General features: G+C 52.3%; 2 protein-coding genes and 1 long non-coding RNA gene across 6 annotated transcripts in view; 2 read left to right on the top strand and 1 right to left on the bottom strand.

The window, feature by feature from the left end:
- Positions 1-10678, top strand: part of GAS7 (growth arrest specific 7) — a 205118-nt gene extending 194440 nt beyond the window's left edge. The window contains exon 14 of one of the 3 annotated variants that reach the window (XM_082373303.1): positions 10548-10678. In XM_082373303.1, coding sequence (XP_082229429.1) covers positions 10548-10565 — 18 coding nt within the window. In that variant the 3' untranslated portion in view covers positions 10566-10678. Of the gene's footprint in view, positions 1-270; positions 6699-10547 lie in introns of those variants that run through there. The other 2 variants (XM_082373301.1, XM_082373302.1) reach the window with 2 other exon arrangements.
- LOC309618883 lies at positions 6311-16782 on the bottom strand. 2 transcript variants are annotated; one of them, XR_014238658.1, is made up of 2 exons: positions 16650-16782; positions 6311-8864 (listed from the first exon to the last, which is right to left on the bottom strand). It is a non-coding gene; the product is annotated as an uncharacterized lncRNA (long non-coding RNA). The 2 variants fall into 2 exon arrangements; XR_014238659.1 differs by lacking the exon at positions 16650-16782 and adding an exon at positions 9153-10540.
- On the top strand, positions 10812-16655 carry RCVRN (recoverin; the record flags this gene model as incomplete). Its single annotated transcript, XM_082373346.1, has 3 exons — positions 10812-11192; positions 14079-14190; positions 16256-16655. The coding sequence occupies 3 exons, from the start codon at positions 10812-10814 to the stop codon at positions 16369-16371; spliced, it is 609 nt and encodes a 202-aa protein (XP_082229472.1). The 3' UTR covers positions 16372-16655.
- Positions 16783-17860: the final 1078 nt, after the last annotated feature.

Below are 17860 nucleotides of genomic sequence, written 5' to 3'. Positions count from 1 at the left end.
GATGGAAGGAGGAACAGGTCACAAACCCTTGGGCCACCTGCCCTTTCATCCACCCCGAGGTCTGGAGGGGCATATGCGTGAGGGAAAGCAGGGCAGAGGCCAGAGCTTCAGGCCTCCAGGTCTCCCAGCGCCCCCCCACGTCTGTCCCTCGCACGGGCCTCCCCGGGGCTTCACAACCCTCTAGAGAGGCTGCTCTGATGGGCACGAGGGTGCAAGCAGCGTGGTTCAGAGGATACGAGCCGATCCCTGGCTGGGCCGCTGCCTCTGAAGGTGTCCTCTCTTCTCCATCCCTTGCAGACAGTCGAGCCTGTGGACCAACTGCTGCGAAAAGTGGACCCAGCCAAAGACAGGGAGCTGTGGGTCAGAGAGCACAAGACGGGCAACATCCGCCCCGTGGACATGGAGATCTAGACGCACGGCCTGGGGGGTCCTGCTGAGGAGGGGCTGGGGTCCCACGGAGAGGAGGTGGCGCTCCGGCCAGGGGGGGACCTGCTCCCAAGCGGAGCTGCCCTCCCACCCGCTCTCCTGGTCCACTGAGGAGAGGGGACAGTGAAGCCAGAAGGGCGGCCCGGATGGCCCCATGGGGAGCTCCCTGGTGTTCCCAGGCCGAGAAGATGGATCCATAGCCCTGCCCTTGTCTCCGAGGCTGAAGCCCCCCAAGTCCCATGCCGTGCTTGCCACTCCGAGAACAAACCGAGGCTGGAACTTTGTGGTCCCTGCTGAGCACCAGAGGGGTCCCCTCCCCACCCAGAGCCAGCTGTGTCACACGCTCGCGCCCCTGGAAGCCCCGAGGCCCTTCCTCCAGCCAGCCCACTTGTCTCCAGGGCTTTGGAGGGGCGGGGGAGAGAGGTCCCTGTCTCCAAGCCAAGTGTCAGCATCAGAATCGTGGATAGAAGGCACCTTTCAGCTCAACAGCCCGCACCCAGAATCCTTTGCAGCAGCCCTCCCTCTTTGTTTTTTCCCATTGCGTATTCTGGGAGCCCACATCCTGGCTCTTCTCTGCTACTTTTCATCATTGGGAGTCTTGGGAAGAAGGCCTGGCTCCTGTTTTCCCAGACTGACCCTGCCTGCAGAGGTCAGGATGGAACTACCTCATTCAGCAAATTCGCCCCAAGTCGGAGCGTTGACTCGTGTTTCCTATTAGATCAGGCATCAATGTCACGTGCTCTCTCTGGGCGTCCCCGTCCACCCAGCCCACAGCCGCTTCCTCGGGGGAGCTCCCTCCTCCACCCTCGCTTGTCCTGGGGGCTGGGTCAGTCGCATGTTGGAGGTGGGTTGGGGCAAGTGTCTGTCACCCCCCAGATGGCTCCACCTGCCTACGCACAGCGGGGTCGGGACCACTGTCTCACGCATGGCTGTCACTGGCAGGCACTGTGCAGACATCGCAGACTCTCGTGGCCACAGTACATGTCACCATCCAGGCAGTCTGGCACCTTGGCCTCTCAGCTCCTTCTGCACGTTTCAAAGCCCCGCACGGAGCCCCTGCTTGGTGCTGCTACCCCCTTGCCCTTTCCCCATCTCCCCATTCCTGGGAGAGCCTGGTCTGAGTGTGACCTGGGAAGCTTTGGCACTGCCATCGGGTCACTCGTCACTTTCTCCCTTACATGTTAAATCTTGAGAATCAGCTTGAGGCCACAGGAGGAAGAAAAGGGCTGAAGGAGGTCAGACAACTTGCAAGGGGCACATTCTAGCCTGGAACCCACACCCTGAGAACCCATCTTTCTTGTTAATCTTTCCCTTGATTACTTTGGATTCACAGGACTCACATGTTTCTTCTCGTAAGGGCAGACGTCTAAGAAGATAACTCACTGGGCTTTCTCTCTGTCGTCCATGCTGGTAACTGATGACTTGTTATTCTTGAATCTTTTGGCACCTCTGCCTTTTGAGTCAGTATGGCGCCCTCATAGTTTCAGTAGAAAGATGCCGAATAGCCTAAAGTAAACTAAGCTTTGCCAGTTTTCTTATTGAAACATCCCAACCAGAAAGGTCAACAGGAAGGCCTTCACCAACATGAAGGCCATCAGGACGGATCTGTGTCTGGCATGGAGAACCACTCCTGGTCTGCAGTTGGGCCATGACACCAGCTGCCAGTCTGGGGATATCATTTCTTTGGTTTCTTTATAAAAAATCGGTGCTAGTAGTAATTGCTTTGTGGCTTAGTAAACTAATTTGTGGATGGTTTTCCGACATTCAAAGCCAATAGCCTTGTTATTAACACAGATGCTTTGAGTGTGATATCGCTCATTGATTTTGTTTTCTCATCCCCATCTGAGGATTCCAGAGTCTTCCGTTCTTCCCTGGGGCTCTCTTGCCTCTTTCAGGGTAGCCCAAGTTGGCCCCGTGTGGGCCAGTCTATTTTCTGAAGTCATTCTTTCCCCCCCCATCCTTTTCCCTCGGTTTCATTAGCCCCTCCACATCTTTTTCTTTTTTCTTCCCTCCTTTATTCATTCATCAAGCATTTAGCTGAGCCTGGGCAATGTGCTAAGATCTAGGGACAAGGTATGGCCCTGTCATCAGGGAAGCCCACAGTCTCTTGTTTTGTATAGACTTGTCTTTTCTCCAGGGGTCTTGCAGGTCAGTAACTTTGGCATTCACATATAGGTACTCTCTGCAGAATTTAGGTTTGCAGAGATACTGTCTGTTGTGCTGATAGCTCTTCTTTCATTCATTCATTCATTCACTCATTCATTCATTTAATCAGCAGACACTTGGGGCAAGCCAGGCATTGTGCCGGTACTAGAAATGTAGCTGCATACCAGACAGGCACTCCACCCCCGGCCCCCCCTCTATTCTCCATGTGGAAGGGGGATGTTTTCAGACCTTTCTGGGGAATGAGAACCTTGCACCCCTTCCACATTTAACCCACTGGGAGCCTGTAATCATAATACAAACTACTGCCATGTGGCATTTACCCAAGGACGGAAAAGCCAGGCAGCAACAAGAGTATAATCTCCCGGTCAGCCAGACCCTCAACGGCTCATATCCAACTCAAATTTCAGAGATTTGTTTTAAACAATTCTTCTCACTGTACAAAGTGGAAGAATGAAGCCCGAGGATGGCCAGTGAGAGCCATGAAATGAACAGCGAATTACAAGCAGGGCTCCGCATGTGTGTGAAATCAGAGTTAGGATGAAGTCTGGAATATCTAAAAGCGTGCTTCGGAGGGGCCCTTGGCCCCGGTGGTGGTTTGGGTTTGGGCTTTGGCGTGTAGGTTATAGGAGGGTCTGCCTGGCTTGATTCAGGGTGAGTGGCCCCAGGCCATCCTTGAGCACATCCATTGTTCCATTTCTGAGGACAGGTGAGCCTCTTCTACCTGGGAGACACTGAGGCACTTCGTTTTGTCTGTGATAGCCTGATTTTTTACAAAATAGTCTCTAAAACAAAAGTGAGTTGCCACGAAAACCTCCAGGAAAAGCTACTTGTTCCTCTCCATTTTTTTTTCTATTGCTTTTTTTTTTTTTTACTGATTTTTTTATTCCATGTCTTTAAATTTTTTAAACATTTACTTAAGAATGCATACACTGATGAAAAAAGTAGTGCCGTTCTTATATCTTATTTTTTTTAAAGATTTTTTTTTTGATGTGGACCATTTTTTTTTAAATATTGAATTTGTTACAATATTGCTTCCATTTTATGTTTTGGCTCTTTAGCCGGGAGGCATGTGGGATCTCAGCTCCAAAGCCCTGGCCTGCTGAGCCACAGGGACGGCTGCCCCGAGGTTCTGCCCGTGGGACCGCCTTGGGCCTCCTTTTACTGGGGAGGGTGGATTGGGTTTCTGCAGTAGGAGACACTTCTCCCTTCACTGGGGCTGATTAATGATCGAAGCAAATAGAAACCATACAACTCAGGAACCAGGGTTTTGTTTCTGTTCCCTTTGTGAAAACCAATCAATTACGAGATTAGGGGATGGGTGCAGAGAAATCTTGGCGGAGCCAAAGTCCCTTCTTGGAAATTCAAGCCTTGAAATTCAAAGGACGTCAAAGACCTCAGCTTGTTTAAGTGATTTTACTTCCAGCTGTGAGTGGCTTTGACAAGGAGAGTTTAAACAGGGTTCTGCAGACCTGCTGGTGATTATGTAGGTAGGGAAAACCTTGGACAAATGTTAAGTGGGGCGCAGGTCAGCAGCAGGCTTCCTTAGCCAGCATACTGTCTTTATTTCCATAAACCTCCTGGCCCCTACAAGTCCCCCTGCCTTTTCTTTTTAGAAGTTTATTGAGATCTTTGACATTTGGTATGGGGGGGCGGGGTTCATTGACATAAAGTAAAATTCACCCTTTTGAAGTATACGGTTCAGTGAATTTTGACAAAGGTACACAGCCTTGTAACCAGCACCGAAGTCAACGTGATATTTCCATCACTCCAAAACATCCCCTCAGGCTCCTTTGATGTCCATCCACTCCTCCCACCCCCAGCACCTGGTGACCACTGATGGATTTTCTGACCCTGTAGATTTGCCTTTTCTAGAATGTCATAGAAATGGAGCCACAGTGTAGTAGCCTTCGAGTCTGGCCTCTGTCACTCGGCTCGTTGCCTCTGAGTCACCTTGTGGCTGAATGTCAGTAGCTTGTCCCCTTATATCGCCGAGTAGCGGTCCGTTGCATGGGTGCACCCCCGCTGCTTCAAATAAGTTGTCTGCCCCCGAAGTTCCTGGCCTGGGGTCTTAAGCTCGTGTGCACGGCTGCTTTCAGCCAGCTGCGCCCACGAGTGGTTCTTGGGGCTCACGCTTGCACTTTGGGATCATTTTAGGTTTTTGACAATGCAGAAAGCTGCTGGGGTCGGGGGGAGGGGGCGGGCAGGGTCTCCACTGCCCTCCACTTCCGCTGGCATCTCGGCTGGCAGTTCTACTTGCTTCTGGGGACCCTCCTTTCAACTTGCCCAGTCCCTGCCATTTGGTGAGGGTTAGGGGGTGTGGAAGGTGGGAGGAGGGAGCGTGGATGAGAAGGCAGGGAGCCCATCACCACCCTTTCCTGGATCTCTGTTCCTTCATCGGCAAACTGAAGGTGTTCGTTCTAGACGGTCTCCCAGGCCTCCTCCAGCTGCTGAATTCTGTCTCCTCCCCTTGTCACTTCCAGCTTTGTACCCTGTGCCCACGTCATGCCCAATCTGTGTCCCGTCAGCACGGCTGTGTGTGATGTCACCTAACACCCTCATGAGAGGGGTACCCAGGCGCGTCTCTGTTCAGACACAAAAACTTAAGAGTTTCATGAGCTGTTGAGAATGAGGTAGTTCCTCCTTGGACCCCTAAAGAAAGCAGAAGTCATGACCTTTCATGCACCGATTTTTGACACCATGTCCTGAAAGTCACTTCCAAGGAGCAAAAACAGGCATGAAGACACAGCTCCCTCCCTTCAGGTTCTTGTCACTGCGGGAGCCTCGCTCGCCTGGCCTGTGCCCTCACCGTACTGGATGGTGAGCGAGAGGACCCCAGCCAGCTGACACTGGGCAGCTCGGGGCCTGACCCCCAAGGTAACAACTCCCCCGAGCGCATCTTGATTGTGCCCTGCTCAGTGGAAGTTGAGCCCCGGAAGGCAACCAGGCAAACGGAAGACATTCTTGGGCCCAGGCCAGGTGAAGGTATGGGCCGTGGAGCCCAAGTCACAGGGTCCCACGCTGCCAGGGACCATGACAGACTTTCACACCATGAAAGTCATTTCTGTCGGGCCTTTCCTGAAAGTGAGGGACCCAACTCCCCTTTCCTGGTTTGGGTGAGACCAAGACAAGTGACAGAAACCCATGTTCCATTTCCCCTAACCCTCTAGATGCTGGGGCGTGGCTGTTGGGTGCCTTTGTTGGCAGGTGCCTCTGAGGGAGAGGGGTTGTGATGAACTTGGATCTCTATGCGCTGTTCAGGGGAATTGACCCTTTGCGTTTGAGGGAAATCCCTAATGGGATTGCAGCGGTGGGATGCAGGGGGTCAGGCACATGTGTGCTCTCTTGGGGACACCAGGACATGGGGATGAGGAAGGAAAGCATATGGTACCAGGGTAAGAGCACCAGACTGGCCCTGCTCTGCTGTCTCATTTGTCCCATAACCTGAAGTGAAGTCACATCCCCTCCCGGGACCTGTGTGTTACCGAGTGGAGATACTCCTATCTGGCGCCACACGCGGCCGCAGACTGGCTCTCGGGACTGTGGCCTCCAGGCAGCTGTGCGGACCCAGGGACAGTCAGTCAAAGGGACACCAGCCATCCTTGGTGACAGGGGCCCCAAAATTGCATCTCTGCCCCTAGGAAGGAGATGAAGGGGGTGGGCAGCCCTTTCACAAACATGAGCACATCAGCAAACCCCATGAAAGCGGAATTTTCTAACAAATAAACTTGCTTGTTTGCTCTGTTTTCTGTAACTTTTGCTAAATACTTTATACATTTTTAACGTTAAAAAGCGGTGTCTCCTCCAGCATTCCTCATCCCAGAACGAATGTGTTTACTCCACATTGTATATCCTTCCATCCCCTGGCTGCCTAGATCAGTAAATAAAATTGATGTACTATAATTTATAAGTAACACTGTTGAACTCTGATCCCTATGGAGGCTGTAACCCACCCCTCCCACCCTGTCCCCACGCCCCCCCCCCAGCCCCGTAATAGCATTTGTGTGTATTAATGCTGAAAAATTAAATGTTTAAAGTGTTTAAATTTTGAAGGCGTTTGCTATATATAATTGTTCTGCATTATTATAAAGCGTTTTCAGGAAGTTAAATGCTCTCTTTTTTTTATCTTCGGCTCTGTGTGTACACTTGAGATGCTTAGATTCATCCCATGTAAAATAAACTGTCCAGAGACACTGAGTCGTCCCACTGGGCAACCCTCTTTCCTGGAGGGCTGCCACACTCTCCTTTGTACAAGTGGGCTCAGCGTTCCTCCCATCCTCCCAGGCTTGGTGATAATTTTACCCCCGATGACTTAAGCAGAGGGACAAAGGACACCTGGGCATTGACACCCCCCCCCCCGATGGGTATCACGCTGCCAGACCCACACCCCTGGCCCCAGTCCCCTCCCCTGGAGACTTCTGTCCCTGTGAACAGAAGAGGCTCCTGGCTGTTATTTCTTTTCTTATCCATCCATCCATCCATCCAATAATTATTGAACATCACTGTATGTCAGACACTGCTCTCAGTACTGGGAACACATCAGTGATGAAAACAGATCAAGAACCCTGACCTCATGGAACTTATATTCTAGCTGAAAGAGACAGAGAGTAATGAAATGATACAATGTGTGTGAAGATGTTAGGTGTTATGGAGAAAGGGCAGGGGGCGGGGATGGGTAGTTTCAGGGGTGAGGGTGGGTGCGTTGCAACATGAAATAGGGTGATTGGGGTGGCCTCACTGAGAAGGTGACATTTGACCAAAGTCGAGGAGACCTGGGAGGGAGCCTGGCAGGTAGCTGGAGGAAGCATGTTCCAGGCAGAGGAGGTACCCCTTTAAGGGCCGGAGGCACCTAACTGTTTGAGGCCAGTGTGGCTGGAGGGCGGGGCGGGCAGACTCTGCAGAGCTTGGAAGGCCTATGACTTTTACTCTGGGGGTGGGTGGGGGGTGGTCCAAGCCGGAGAGCGCGCAGCCTAATTTCCTTGCTGCGGGGCTCGCTAGGGGATCAGGGGACCAGGGCAGCCGGAACGCGGGCAGAGGGGATGGTGCCTGCAGGGGTGGCCACGTGGAGGTGGGGAGAATGCTCAGGTTCTGGATGTGCCGTGAGAGTGGAGCCAGCACGAGTTCGAGCCAGACTGGCGTGGGGTGTGACGGAAACAGATGCGCTGGTGAGGACTCCGAGGATGTCAGTCCAAGCGACCCAAAGGCTGGATCGCTGTTTACCGCGACGGGGACGCCCTTGGGAGGGGCGTTCCTTCCCATTCTCGACCTCCCACCCGCCCCCTCCAAACCCCCTTTCCTCTCTGCTTCCTGGCCGGGGTCGAAGGGTCCCCTTGCCCTTCAGCTCACGGCAGGGGAAGGTAGAGGAAAGGGATGGGGGGCTGGGGGACTCCCCCCAGCTTGGGGTGGGACAGGGCCAGCCTCTGGGAAGAGCCTGTGTCTTTCAGCGAGGGCCAGGCCGGGAGGGGGAGACAGAGTCACTGGCCGGAGACAAGGCCTTCTCCCCGAGTGGTCTTAGGGGTTCGGGGAGAGTTTATGGCCCCGGCTCAGACTTAACAAATCCATTCACAATACATCATCCCCAACAACTTGTTTGGCTAAGGAGCATAAACTCTCCCTCTGATAGAAGATGTTTATGCAGGTTTTCAAACAAACCTCCAGGTCATGACCCCTGTCTCGGCAGCATCAACACAGCTGCCTGTGGTCCCCTCCCACGGGGTCGGGCCCCTCCTGGGCACAGCAACCTGAAGAATGTGGACAGTACCTGCTGCTTCCTCCTTGCCCTTGGGAAGGGCAGAGGGACTGGGGGAGCTCTGGCTGCCTTCGGCGTTAAGCCGGGGCCCTGCCTCCTTGCCCCGCCTCTTCCGTTGTCATGGCAACCCAGCTCCTCACCTTCAGAAATGCAGCTTCTTGCCCGCTCTTGAGAAAGGAGGCGGCTGTAATGTCCTGGAAAGAGCTCTAAGTGGGGAGTCTGGCCGCCCTGGGCTTTCCTCCTGGCTTCGCCATTTGGCAACTGTGTGACACAGGCAGGTGACATCCTTTTGGAGCTTGGTTTCTTCCTGTGACATCGGCCTCGCCTCACCTGCAGTCTCGGTGTGGATACCCAGGAGGCACTTCTAATCACCTCCCATGCCAGGTTCAGAGGCCAGGGTGAAGGCCTCTGGCCTCACTTTCATGGCCTGGGTTTTGTTTGTTTGTTTGTTTGTTTTTGAGTTCGGTGACTGTCCTGTTTCTAACTGCTCTGGAGAACAAATGCCTTGCTGCAAGATAGTGAAAGTCTAGACAAAGAAATAATATGCTGTCACAAACTGATGGGAAAAAATAATAAGGACACACACACACACACACACACACCACCCCCTAACATTAAGGCCTCCTGAGAAACACTCTGGACCCGCAGGGGGCGAGGTGGGCAGGAGGGATAGGTCAGCACATCTGTGCCTGAACTTCTGGGTCCTTTCTGAGCAACATCGGGGGAGGCAGGCAGGTGGCTTTCTCCCAGCAGCGGGGACCTGCTTTCCCCTGCCATTAGCCTGTTACGAAATAGGATCCAAACCCTAACTCACCTGCCGAGACACTGTGGGCTTTGTTCTTTATCGTTACCAGCCCTGGACAGAGAAGAGGCATCTCTCCCATCCAAGACGGCGATTCTGGGGTTCCACACGTTACACTCAGCCAAGCCAGGGCACCACCGACCTCTCCTTTGGGTGATGAGATTTCAGGTGCAAACCTACTCACGAGGGCTCTTCCCTGTGGCCTGTTCTGGTGACTGAGCTGACCGCAGGGGTGAAAGCCTCCCCTGGTGGAGCTCCCCGTCCCCTACTTCTCCATTCACTCACTCAACGAGCAGGTACTGTCGTCTGCCAGCTCCCGGCACCAGGCTGGGTTGCAAACTGATGACCTGCAGCTGAAACTGAGCCACAGCTAAGTTATACTTATCCCACACTATGTTTTTGAAAATTTGGAAATCACTCTTAAAGTTTGGAAATTGCATCTGAAAATCTGATTTCTGGATTTCTTTTGGCTTACCAAAAAAATCTAGTAACACCAGGCCATAATCCCGTCTCACCACATTCAAATGCCGTCGAACACTGGCAGCACCTGCCATGTAGGCATGGGCCTCACCGCTCCTATTGCCCCCCTGGCCCCCTGGCTTCACTCACACACTCCACTTGCTGGCCCCTGTAGGCAGTTTAGTTTCTGATCCCTGTCATAGAAGAATAATGGCAAAACCTAACATGTGTTCAGCCCTTACTACGTGCCAGGCTCTATTCTAAATGCACTGCACGTATTAACTCGTTTCAGCCTCACAATAACAGTGGGAGAGACGCTATTATTATGCCTGTTCACTCAAAGAATAGTCACTGAGGGCCCAAACCCGCCAGGTACCCTTCTGGCAATGGAGATGCAGTGGGCAACAAAACAGATAGAATCCCCGCCTTCATGGCGCTTTCATTCTGGTGCGATCCCAGGCAGCAGGCAGAATAAATAAACAGTAAGTCAGAAGGTGTACATGCGAGGAAGAGCGATCAAGCAGGATAAATAGTCTGGGGCGTGCTGACAGTTGGGGGTGCTCTTGTTAACAGAATGGTCACTATAGGCCTGGCTGAGAAGGCGACATTTAAGGAAAGCCGTGAAGGAGGTGAAAGATTAGGAGAAGAGAATTCTAGGCAGAGAGAGGTTATGAAACGCACCTGGGGTCACACAGCTAGTAAATTGCAAAGCTGAGATTTGAACCTGGGCTGGTTCCAGAGCCTGGCTCCTGACCCCTGCATTACAGGGCCGTCCCTGTCGCTGAGACCCTCAGATTTAGGGCAGAAGGCAGGCAGGGAACGTCGTTGCTCTTAGAGAGCTAGAGCTGGTGGGGTGAGTTGGGGCAGGGATGGATATGGGGCAGTGGGAAAGGCCTCGGCTCAAGGCTTCGGCTCTGAAGATTCTGATCACCTGTCCTATCCTCCCAGAAGGCCAAGATGGATTGACCCCCTGCTGTCAGCTCTTTATTCTAATCTCAGGGGGCTTCTGGGAGCTCGTCTCCGCACTCAAGCTCCAGGCCCCTCCTCCCTCCAAGTACTGGGGTGAACCAGCCACAAAGCCTCCTAATCCACCAGCATCTCAGGGTGCAACCGCTTCCAGCAGCACCCAGCCAGGCAGCCAGGAGCCCCATTGCTCCCACACACCCACCCACCCAGCGGTGACAGACCGGCTGGGCCCGCACCACCTCACCCATGGGGAACAGCAAAAGCGGAGCCCTGTCCAGGGAGATCCTGGAGGAGCTGCGGCTGAACACCAGGTTCACGGAGGAGGAGCTCAGTACCTGGTACCAGTCCTTCCTGAAGGAGTGCCCCAGTGGCCGCATCACCCGGCAGGAGTTCCAGACCATCTACTCCAAGTTCTTCCCTGAGGCCGACCCCAAGGCCTACGCCCAGCACGTGTTCCGCAGCTTTGATGCCAACAGCGATGGCACCTTGGACTTCAAGGAGTACGTCATCGCCCTGCACATGACCAGCGCGTGCAAGACCAACCAGAAGCTGGAGTGGGCCTTCTCCCTCTACGATGTAGATGGCAACGGGAGCATCAGCAAGAACGAGGTGCTGGAGATCGTCACGGTCAGTGTCAGCCTCTGCGCTCCCGGCTGAGCTGGACAGGGGTCACCCGGGATCAGGACCCCCTGCTGCTGCTTCCGCACAGGGGGCCTGGCTGGGGGCGGGGCTGGAGGGGGGAGTGGGGACCCGGGCCTTGTGAGTCAGTGGCTGTGACAGCGTGGTCAGGAGGGGTCTCCAATAGACCAATATTAACAGAGGGCTGGGTGCATTCCCACAGCTTCATTTTCCTCCTAAAGAAGAAGAATCTGGGTATTTCCTATTATTGACCTTTATTGTTTCCCTCTTTCCCTCCCACCTTCCTTCCTTTCTTCATTAAAATGTCCTTCAAAACCTTCCACAGGACGTACTCAGATTCTTTCACAAGTCATCATATATATATATACATATATATACATATATATATATGTATATATATATATATATACATATATATATATGTATATATATAGCCACACGGCTTGTGGGATCTTATTTCCCCAACCAGGGATTGAACCCAGGGCCATGGCAGTGGAAGCTCCGAGTCCTAATCACTGGACCGCCAAGGAAGTCCCTCACAAGTCATTTTAAAGACACATGTTTCAAATACATTGGCCCAGGATAAGATCATCCGATAAGATTTTTAGATGTCTGCAAAATAGTTTCATTTAATATATAAGTAATTCATGCAATTTAGAAACCTACACAAAAGAAAATGAAAACCGCCTTTAATTTCATTATCCAGAGAAAACTACTGTCAACATATGGGCATATACCTTTCCAGTCTTCTATCTGTAGATTTAAAAATAATTTTAGAACTATGACATATTCACATACGGTTTTTAGTATACTTTTTTTCAGCCACTATTTTATTATGAACGTTTTCAATATCAAACTGTTTTTAATAGCTGCTTAGAATTCCATCTTATGGACATGCCATAAAATTATTCAACCATCCCTATATTTTTGGACAATGAAGATGCTTCTATTTTTTCCTATTATATCATTTCTATTTCCCTTCAGTTAGTATCGTTTTACAGGATCTTTTTTTGCCCCATTACCCCACGCCACTTGCTTTATTTCTCTAATTCCATTCCTGTTAAGAGAGAGAATATTTTTCATATTTTATATAATTTTTGATGCATTTGCAATCCTGCTTTCATTTGCACAGTTCTTCCACCCTTATTAGGAGAAACCATAAGTAAAATAGCTAAGCTTGCAGCTTGCGGTAAGTGGGCTCTGCTTGGGCCTCCCATTAGGGGCAGGTGTGTGTGGGAACCACGCTGGCCTCTGGGCGCGGCCTGTAGAGCAAGCTCCCCTGGATTGGCAGGTGGCCTGCGATGGGGACCACTCCCTCAGAACCACCTAAAGGATGCCAGGCCCAGCAGAGGCCTACAGGTTGGTGCTCCTTCAGGGAAAGGAGGAGTTGGGGGAGGAGAGGAGGAGGGGCGCATCCACAGCTGAGGCTATGCAAGACGATGCCGAGCCTCTACTCTCCACCAGGTTCAAGGTCACTGGCCTGGGAGTCAGAAGTTAAGGGTTCTAGTCCCAACTACTTCATCACCAAACTGCATGGCCTCGAGGAAACCATATAATCTCCCAGCGCCCAGGGTGAGGATGCAATTGTTCATTCTCGGTCCATTCACCAAGGCCCTGACAGTCCGCCCTTAGCGTTAGAAGCGGGGTTGGCCGGCAGCCAGTCACGTCCAGCCTTTAGCCGTCCAGCCTGCACATGGTTCCCCGGCTCAGGACAGACGGAGGAGTTAAGGGAGCCGCTGCACTTCAGCGCTGGGAACCTCTGAGCTCTGAGCGCTGTCAGCAAGGCTGCTGTCCCAGCTGCTGGGTTTGGTTTCCTTGCTTCTCTTGTTACAGCACAGGGAGCTGAAAGGGGGCTTCTAAAGCTGCTGATCTTCCCTCCAGGTTAATTTCACAGGCATTACTGCCCCTGCCTGGCTGGCTCCCCGATGTCTCCAAGGCCTGGTGGAATCCTAGTGACCTGGAGCTGAAAGGGCACATCGAGACCACCTTGTTCCTTTCCCTGATCACAGGTCGGGAGGCACTTCCTTCTTAGCTGGATATTGTCCATCCAACTCCTTTACTAATGAGACTAGAGGGAGGTGAGACGGATCCTTGAGCTTTAGGCTAAATCTTTCTCTGGATCCCTCCCTGAGCAGAAGGGCAAATGAGGGGCTTCCCGAGACCTTCCCCAGCCCCTAGAATGCTCTCCAAGACATGCCAGAATAGCACGCGATGCAAGTACAGAGGTTCTAGAAACAAACTTGCCCGGGTTAGAATCTCCACTCTTCTGCTTCTGGCTGGGTGACTTCTAACAAGTTAGTTGACTCAGTTTCTTCCTCTGTGAAATGGGGCCAATAACCCCCACCTCATAAACTTGTCATGAGTTTACAGGTAAAAACGCTTAGAAAAGTGGCACGCGTTAATCACTTAACAAATATTAGCCCTTACAACCAAGGTACCACCTGGACCCAGAAGAAGCCGTTTGATATTCTAAAACTTCTGGGGAGTGGGGTTAAAGGTACCAGTTCCCAAACTGCAGCCTCGGGGCTGCTATGGGATTATCATCAGGAAGTTTTTGATTCTTATTTTCATTTTTTTAATAAGATGAAAGTAACATGTCTACAGGGGCAGGAAATTCAAACAGTGCAGAAAGGGACAAAATAAGAAGGGAAAGCCGTCTTCACCCCTCCCCCACATTCCCTGTCCCTTCTGAGGATCTCAGAAGTACAGATGCCCCTTCCCCACCCCCAGGAAGGGGGGGAACTTGGATTCAGTAGGGCGGGCTGGGGCCTGAGCATCTGCCTTTTAACCTCTGCTGTGGTGCATCCTGGTAAGCGACGTGGGTTCCCCCAGAATTACTCCCTCTCACGGGTTCTCCCTCTTGATTCGGTGCAGGCTATTTTCAAGATGATCAGTCCTGATGACGTGAAGCATCTTCCGGAAGATGAGAACACCCCGGAGAAGCGAGCTGAGAAGATCTGGGGTTTCTTTGGCAAGAAAGATGATGGTGAATTACTTCTCCTTCCTAGCCTTTGATTTCACAGTCATGGGCTGTGTCCTAGTGATCCCAACAAGATTGACCCTTCCGAGTCCAGTGCCCACGCAGGACCGAGGACCCCTCCTCCTACTGCGGGGCTGTCGGAAGGGCTTTTGTGGGGAGTAAGCAGAATGGTCAGCGGGCAGTTGTGGGACTCCTCTGGAGCTGATGGGAAATGGCACCACATCCCACCGCTCATAAAACTCGATCCCTGCCTGAGATTCTCTGGGGGGAGGAGGAAGGCTCTAAATGATGGTGTGCTTTGGAAGAAAAAAACATCTTTTGTTATGACAGAGTTAACCCACATTGAAGGAATAGTAAAAAGTCAAGGCAACAGCCCATTAGCAGTTTGTATGCAAACAGCAAGTTTAGAGGCTTTGCAAGCAAACCACTTTCTTTTTCAATGGAGTGCCTGTTTTTTTTAGACACTTTGGTTTACTTGTTTGTAAAAATACCTTCAGCACAGTTGGGACAGGGTAAACCTCACTACAGAATAATCTGAAAGCATGGAGTCCCAAGTAAGTGGGATCTCAATTTACATGGTTTTTCCTTTAGGAAGTTAGTTTGGGTCCCTTGAGAAGCATGGCCAGATGGGATTAGATTTCAATTAGATTTCAAGAGATTGATGGGGGAAGGCGTATGAGGGAAAATGGGAAGGGGTCTGGAAGAGGCAGGGATAAGCCATCAGACTGCAAAGCAGATGAAACATTTATGCACAGAGGCAAGGAAAGCGGGTTGGGTAAGATAAGTCTTAGACTGCAGTGCTGGGCTAGGACAGTCTTGGCAAAGCTGAGGGGGTGTCCTCAAGCCCCCTTCTTCCAGGAGCTGGCCTGTCTTGGCTCCCTGCCCTGTTCAGTCTGGCTGGGAGCAGCCCGTGGGGAGCACGGCCTTGCATTGTAAGCGGTGATGGATTCCACAACTGGGCAGTGAGGGCTGCTGGTGTGAGGCTGATAGGGCAGCTGGGACTTCTTTTTTTTTTTATAAATTTATTTATTTATTTTTGGCTGCATTGGTTCTTTGTTGGTGTGCGCGGGCTTTCTCTAGTTGTGGCGAGCGGGGGCTACTCTTCATTGCGGTGCCCGGGCTTCTCATGGCAGTGGCTTCTCTTTGTTGCAGAGCAGGGGCTCTAGGTGCACGGGCTTCAGTAGTTGTGGCACGCGGGCTCAGTAGTTGTGGCTCCCGGGCACAGACTCAGTAGTTGTAGTGCACAGGCTTAGTTGCTCTGTGACATGTGGGATCTTCCCGGACCAGGGCTCGAACCCGTTTCCCCTGCATTGGCAGGCAGATTCTTAACCATTACACCACCAGGGAAATCGGCGGCTGGGACTTTAAAACCCAAATTTCACCATCCTGACCTGCACAGGGAAACAGCCTGGATCCTAATCCAGGAAGGATTAAGGTTGCCGAAAAGGCCTGGAACATAAGCCAATCGCAAAACCCAAATCAGCTCAGCCAAGCTTTATTGAGCACCTACTACATGCAGGACTATGAGTGTAGCCATGAGCAGGAAGGAACACCTGCCTCATTCTAGAGTCATTTCTACAGGTGACTGTCTCCGCATCAGACAGACTCCTGGGCCAGGGGACATTATCTCACTCCTTTCCACGCCACACCCTGCCCTCTGCCCCCTGCAATGACCTCAGCCCCAAACACAGTGACTCTGCCACAGAGGAAGGGCTTAGTGAGTGCATTTCACTGGATAGAACTGAATTCAATAGCTGGGGACAAGGCTCCCTCTTGTCCTAAATGGGAAGGTAGATCAGGGATGCAGAGACGCCTAGGAAAGGATCACCAGCCAATCAGAAGAGACACAGCACACTTCCGGGAGGCCCGGCAGTGCCTGAACTTAACCCTCTTGTTGCTGGTTCCTGGGGAGGTCCAGGGGTCCTAGGGTGGAGTCAGGGGTGGGGTTACCCTCAGGGGCACTGAGACTCAGAATTTTCATAATAGATCCATCCGTACTGGGTATGCTGGCCGACGTCAGCTTCATCGCAGCCTATCCTGACTGTAGTAATTTTTTCCCCCCCGGGCACAGATAAACTTACAGAGAAAGAGTTCATCGAGGGAACCCTAGCCAATATGGAAATTCTGCGACTGATCCAATTTGAGCCACAGAAAGTGAAGGAGAAGTTTAAGGAAAAGAAACCCTGACGTCAACTGCTCAGGTCTCCTCCCCGTCCCCCGCCCCAACATAAACACGCATGTGCACACGCGCCCCCGGGGCGGGAGAGCCTCCAACCCGCAGCACATTAACCCCGCAGCACATTAACCCCGCAGCACAGCTTCCTGCCAAACGAAAGTGTCTTTAGCAATTCACCGAGTCCCGCCCACTATACCTGCCTGCCTCCCCTCCACCTGCCCGCCAGCCCAGGCTTCCGTAGTAATCCCAGGATTAGGTCACAGGAGCCCTAAATATCCCCACCTCCTACCGTGTAAGCTCCTTTGTGGATTGCTGGGTAAGCAGGTTCCAATAAATGCAAGAGGAGCCGGGCACACAGCTGACTGGTCATTCTCGAACTGGAAAAAGAAATGATTTCTGTCGGCTCAGCCTCAAAGACAAGGTTGTGTCGCAGTCGGAGGCCAGGGTGCGGGGGCTGTGGTGCTGAAGGAGAGAGACAGCACGGCCCTGTTCTCGTGCAACTCAGGGCGCAGAGGAGACCATAGACCTTGAAGGAGTCAGCTGAGGCGGTGAGGTTATCATGGAGACACGCAAAGCACTGTGGGAAAACACAATGGGAGGGGCCGACTTTTCCAGAGACGGGGAAGGTGTTCCTGATGAAGAGGCATTTCAATTAAGACCCAGTGGATTGTCGTGGGGGAAAGGTGGTGGTGGGGAAGCAGTGTGTCTCAGAGGCCCTGAGGCAGGAATGAGCATTTCGAGTTCTAGGACCCTGAGAAGGCCAGTGGAGCCAGAGAGCAGAGAGAGGAGGGAGAGCGGATTGTGAGTAAGCCTCCAAAGCAGACCGGGGCCAGACCGTGCAAGGCCATCTCTGCAGCCCAGGGGAGGTGAGGGTGGTGGGTACCGTGTGGGGTTTCAAGCAGGAGGGATTTATGTTTGTAAGAGGACCCTCTGGCAGGGTAGAAATAAATCAGAGGGGCAAGACCGAGGCCTGGAGATCACACTCTTATAGTCGCCCAGGTGGCCTGGGCCAGGGGAACGGCAGTGGGATGAGGAGAATGGGACCTGCTCGGGAGATATTTAGGAGGTAGAATCCACCTGACTGGTACAGGGGAGGACGGAGGAGCAAGGATGGCAGCCAGGTTTGTGGCTTGGGTGCCGGGTGAGTGCTGATGTCATCCACCGAGATGGGAAACACCAGGGAGAGATGCTGGTTTCAGGAGATAATGACAAGTTCAGTTTTGATACGCTGCAAGGTGAAGACAGATGTCCCTGAGGCCCCTATTTTTAGGGACAAGGAAAAGGAGACGCAGAGAGAGCAAGCAGCTCGCCCGGGGTCAGCTAATGAGCAGAGGCCAGGCCAGCGCTGCCCACTGGCCCACACTGCCTTATCAGAGCTTTAGGGCCTGGGACACCTCAGAGCTCCACTGGCGGGTTCTCAAGAGCATTGCGTTCATTGTTTTGAAAGTTCATCTATTCTCCAGGCTTAAGTTCCAAGATGAGGTCAGAAAAATGCAGGAC

The sequence above is a fragment of the Balaenoptera borealis genome (genome assembly GCF_965194805.1).
Source record: "Balaenoptera borealis genome assembly, chromosome: 20".
Lineage (NCBI taxonomy): Eukaryota > Metazoa > Chordata > Mammalia > Artiodactyla > Balaenopteridae > Balaenoptera > Balaenoptera borealis.
The sequence above is the reverse complement of the archived record's forward strand: the minus strand, read 5'-3'. Positions and strand labels throughout refer to the sequence as shown.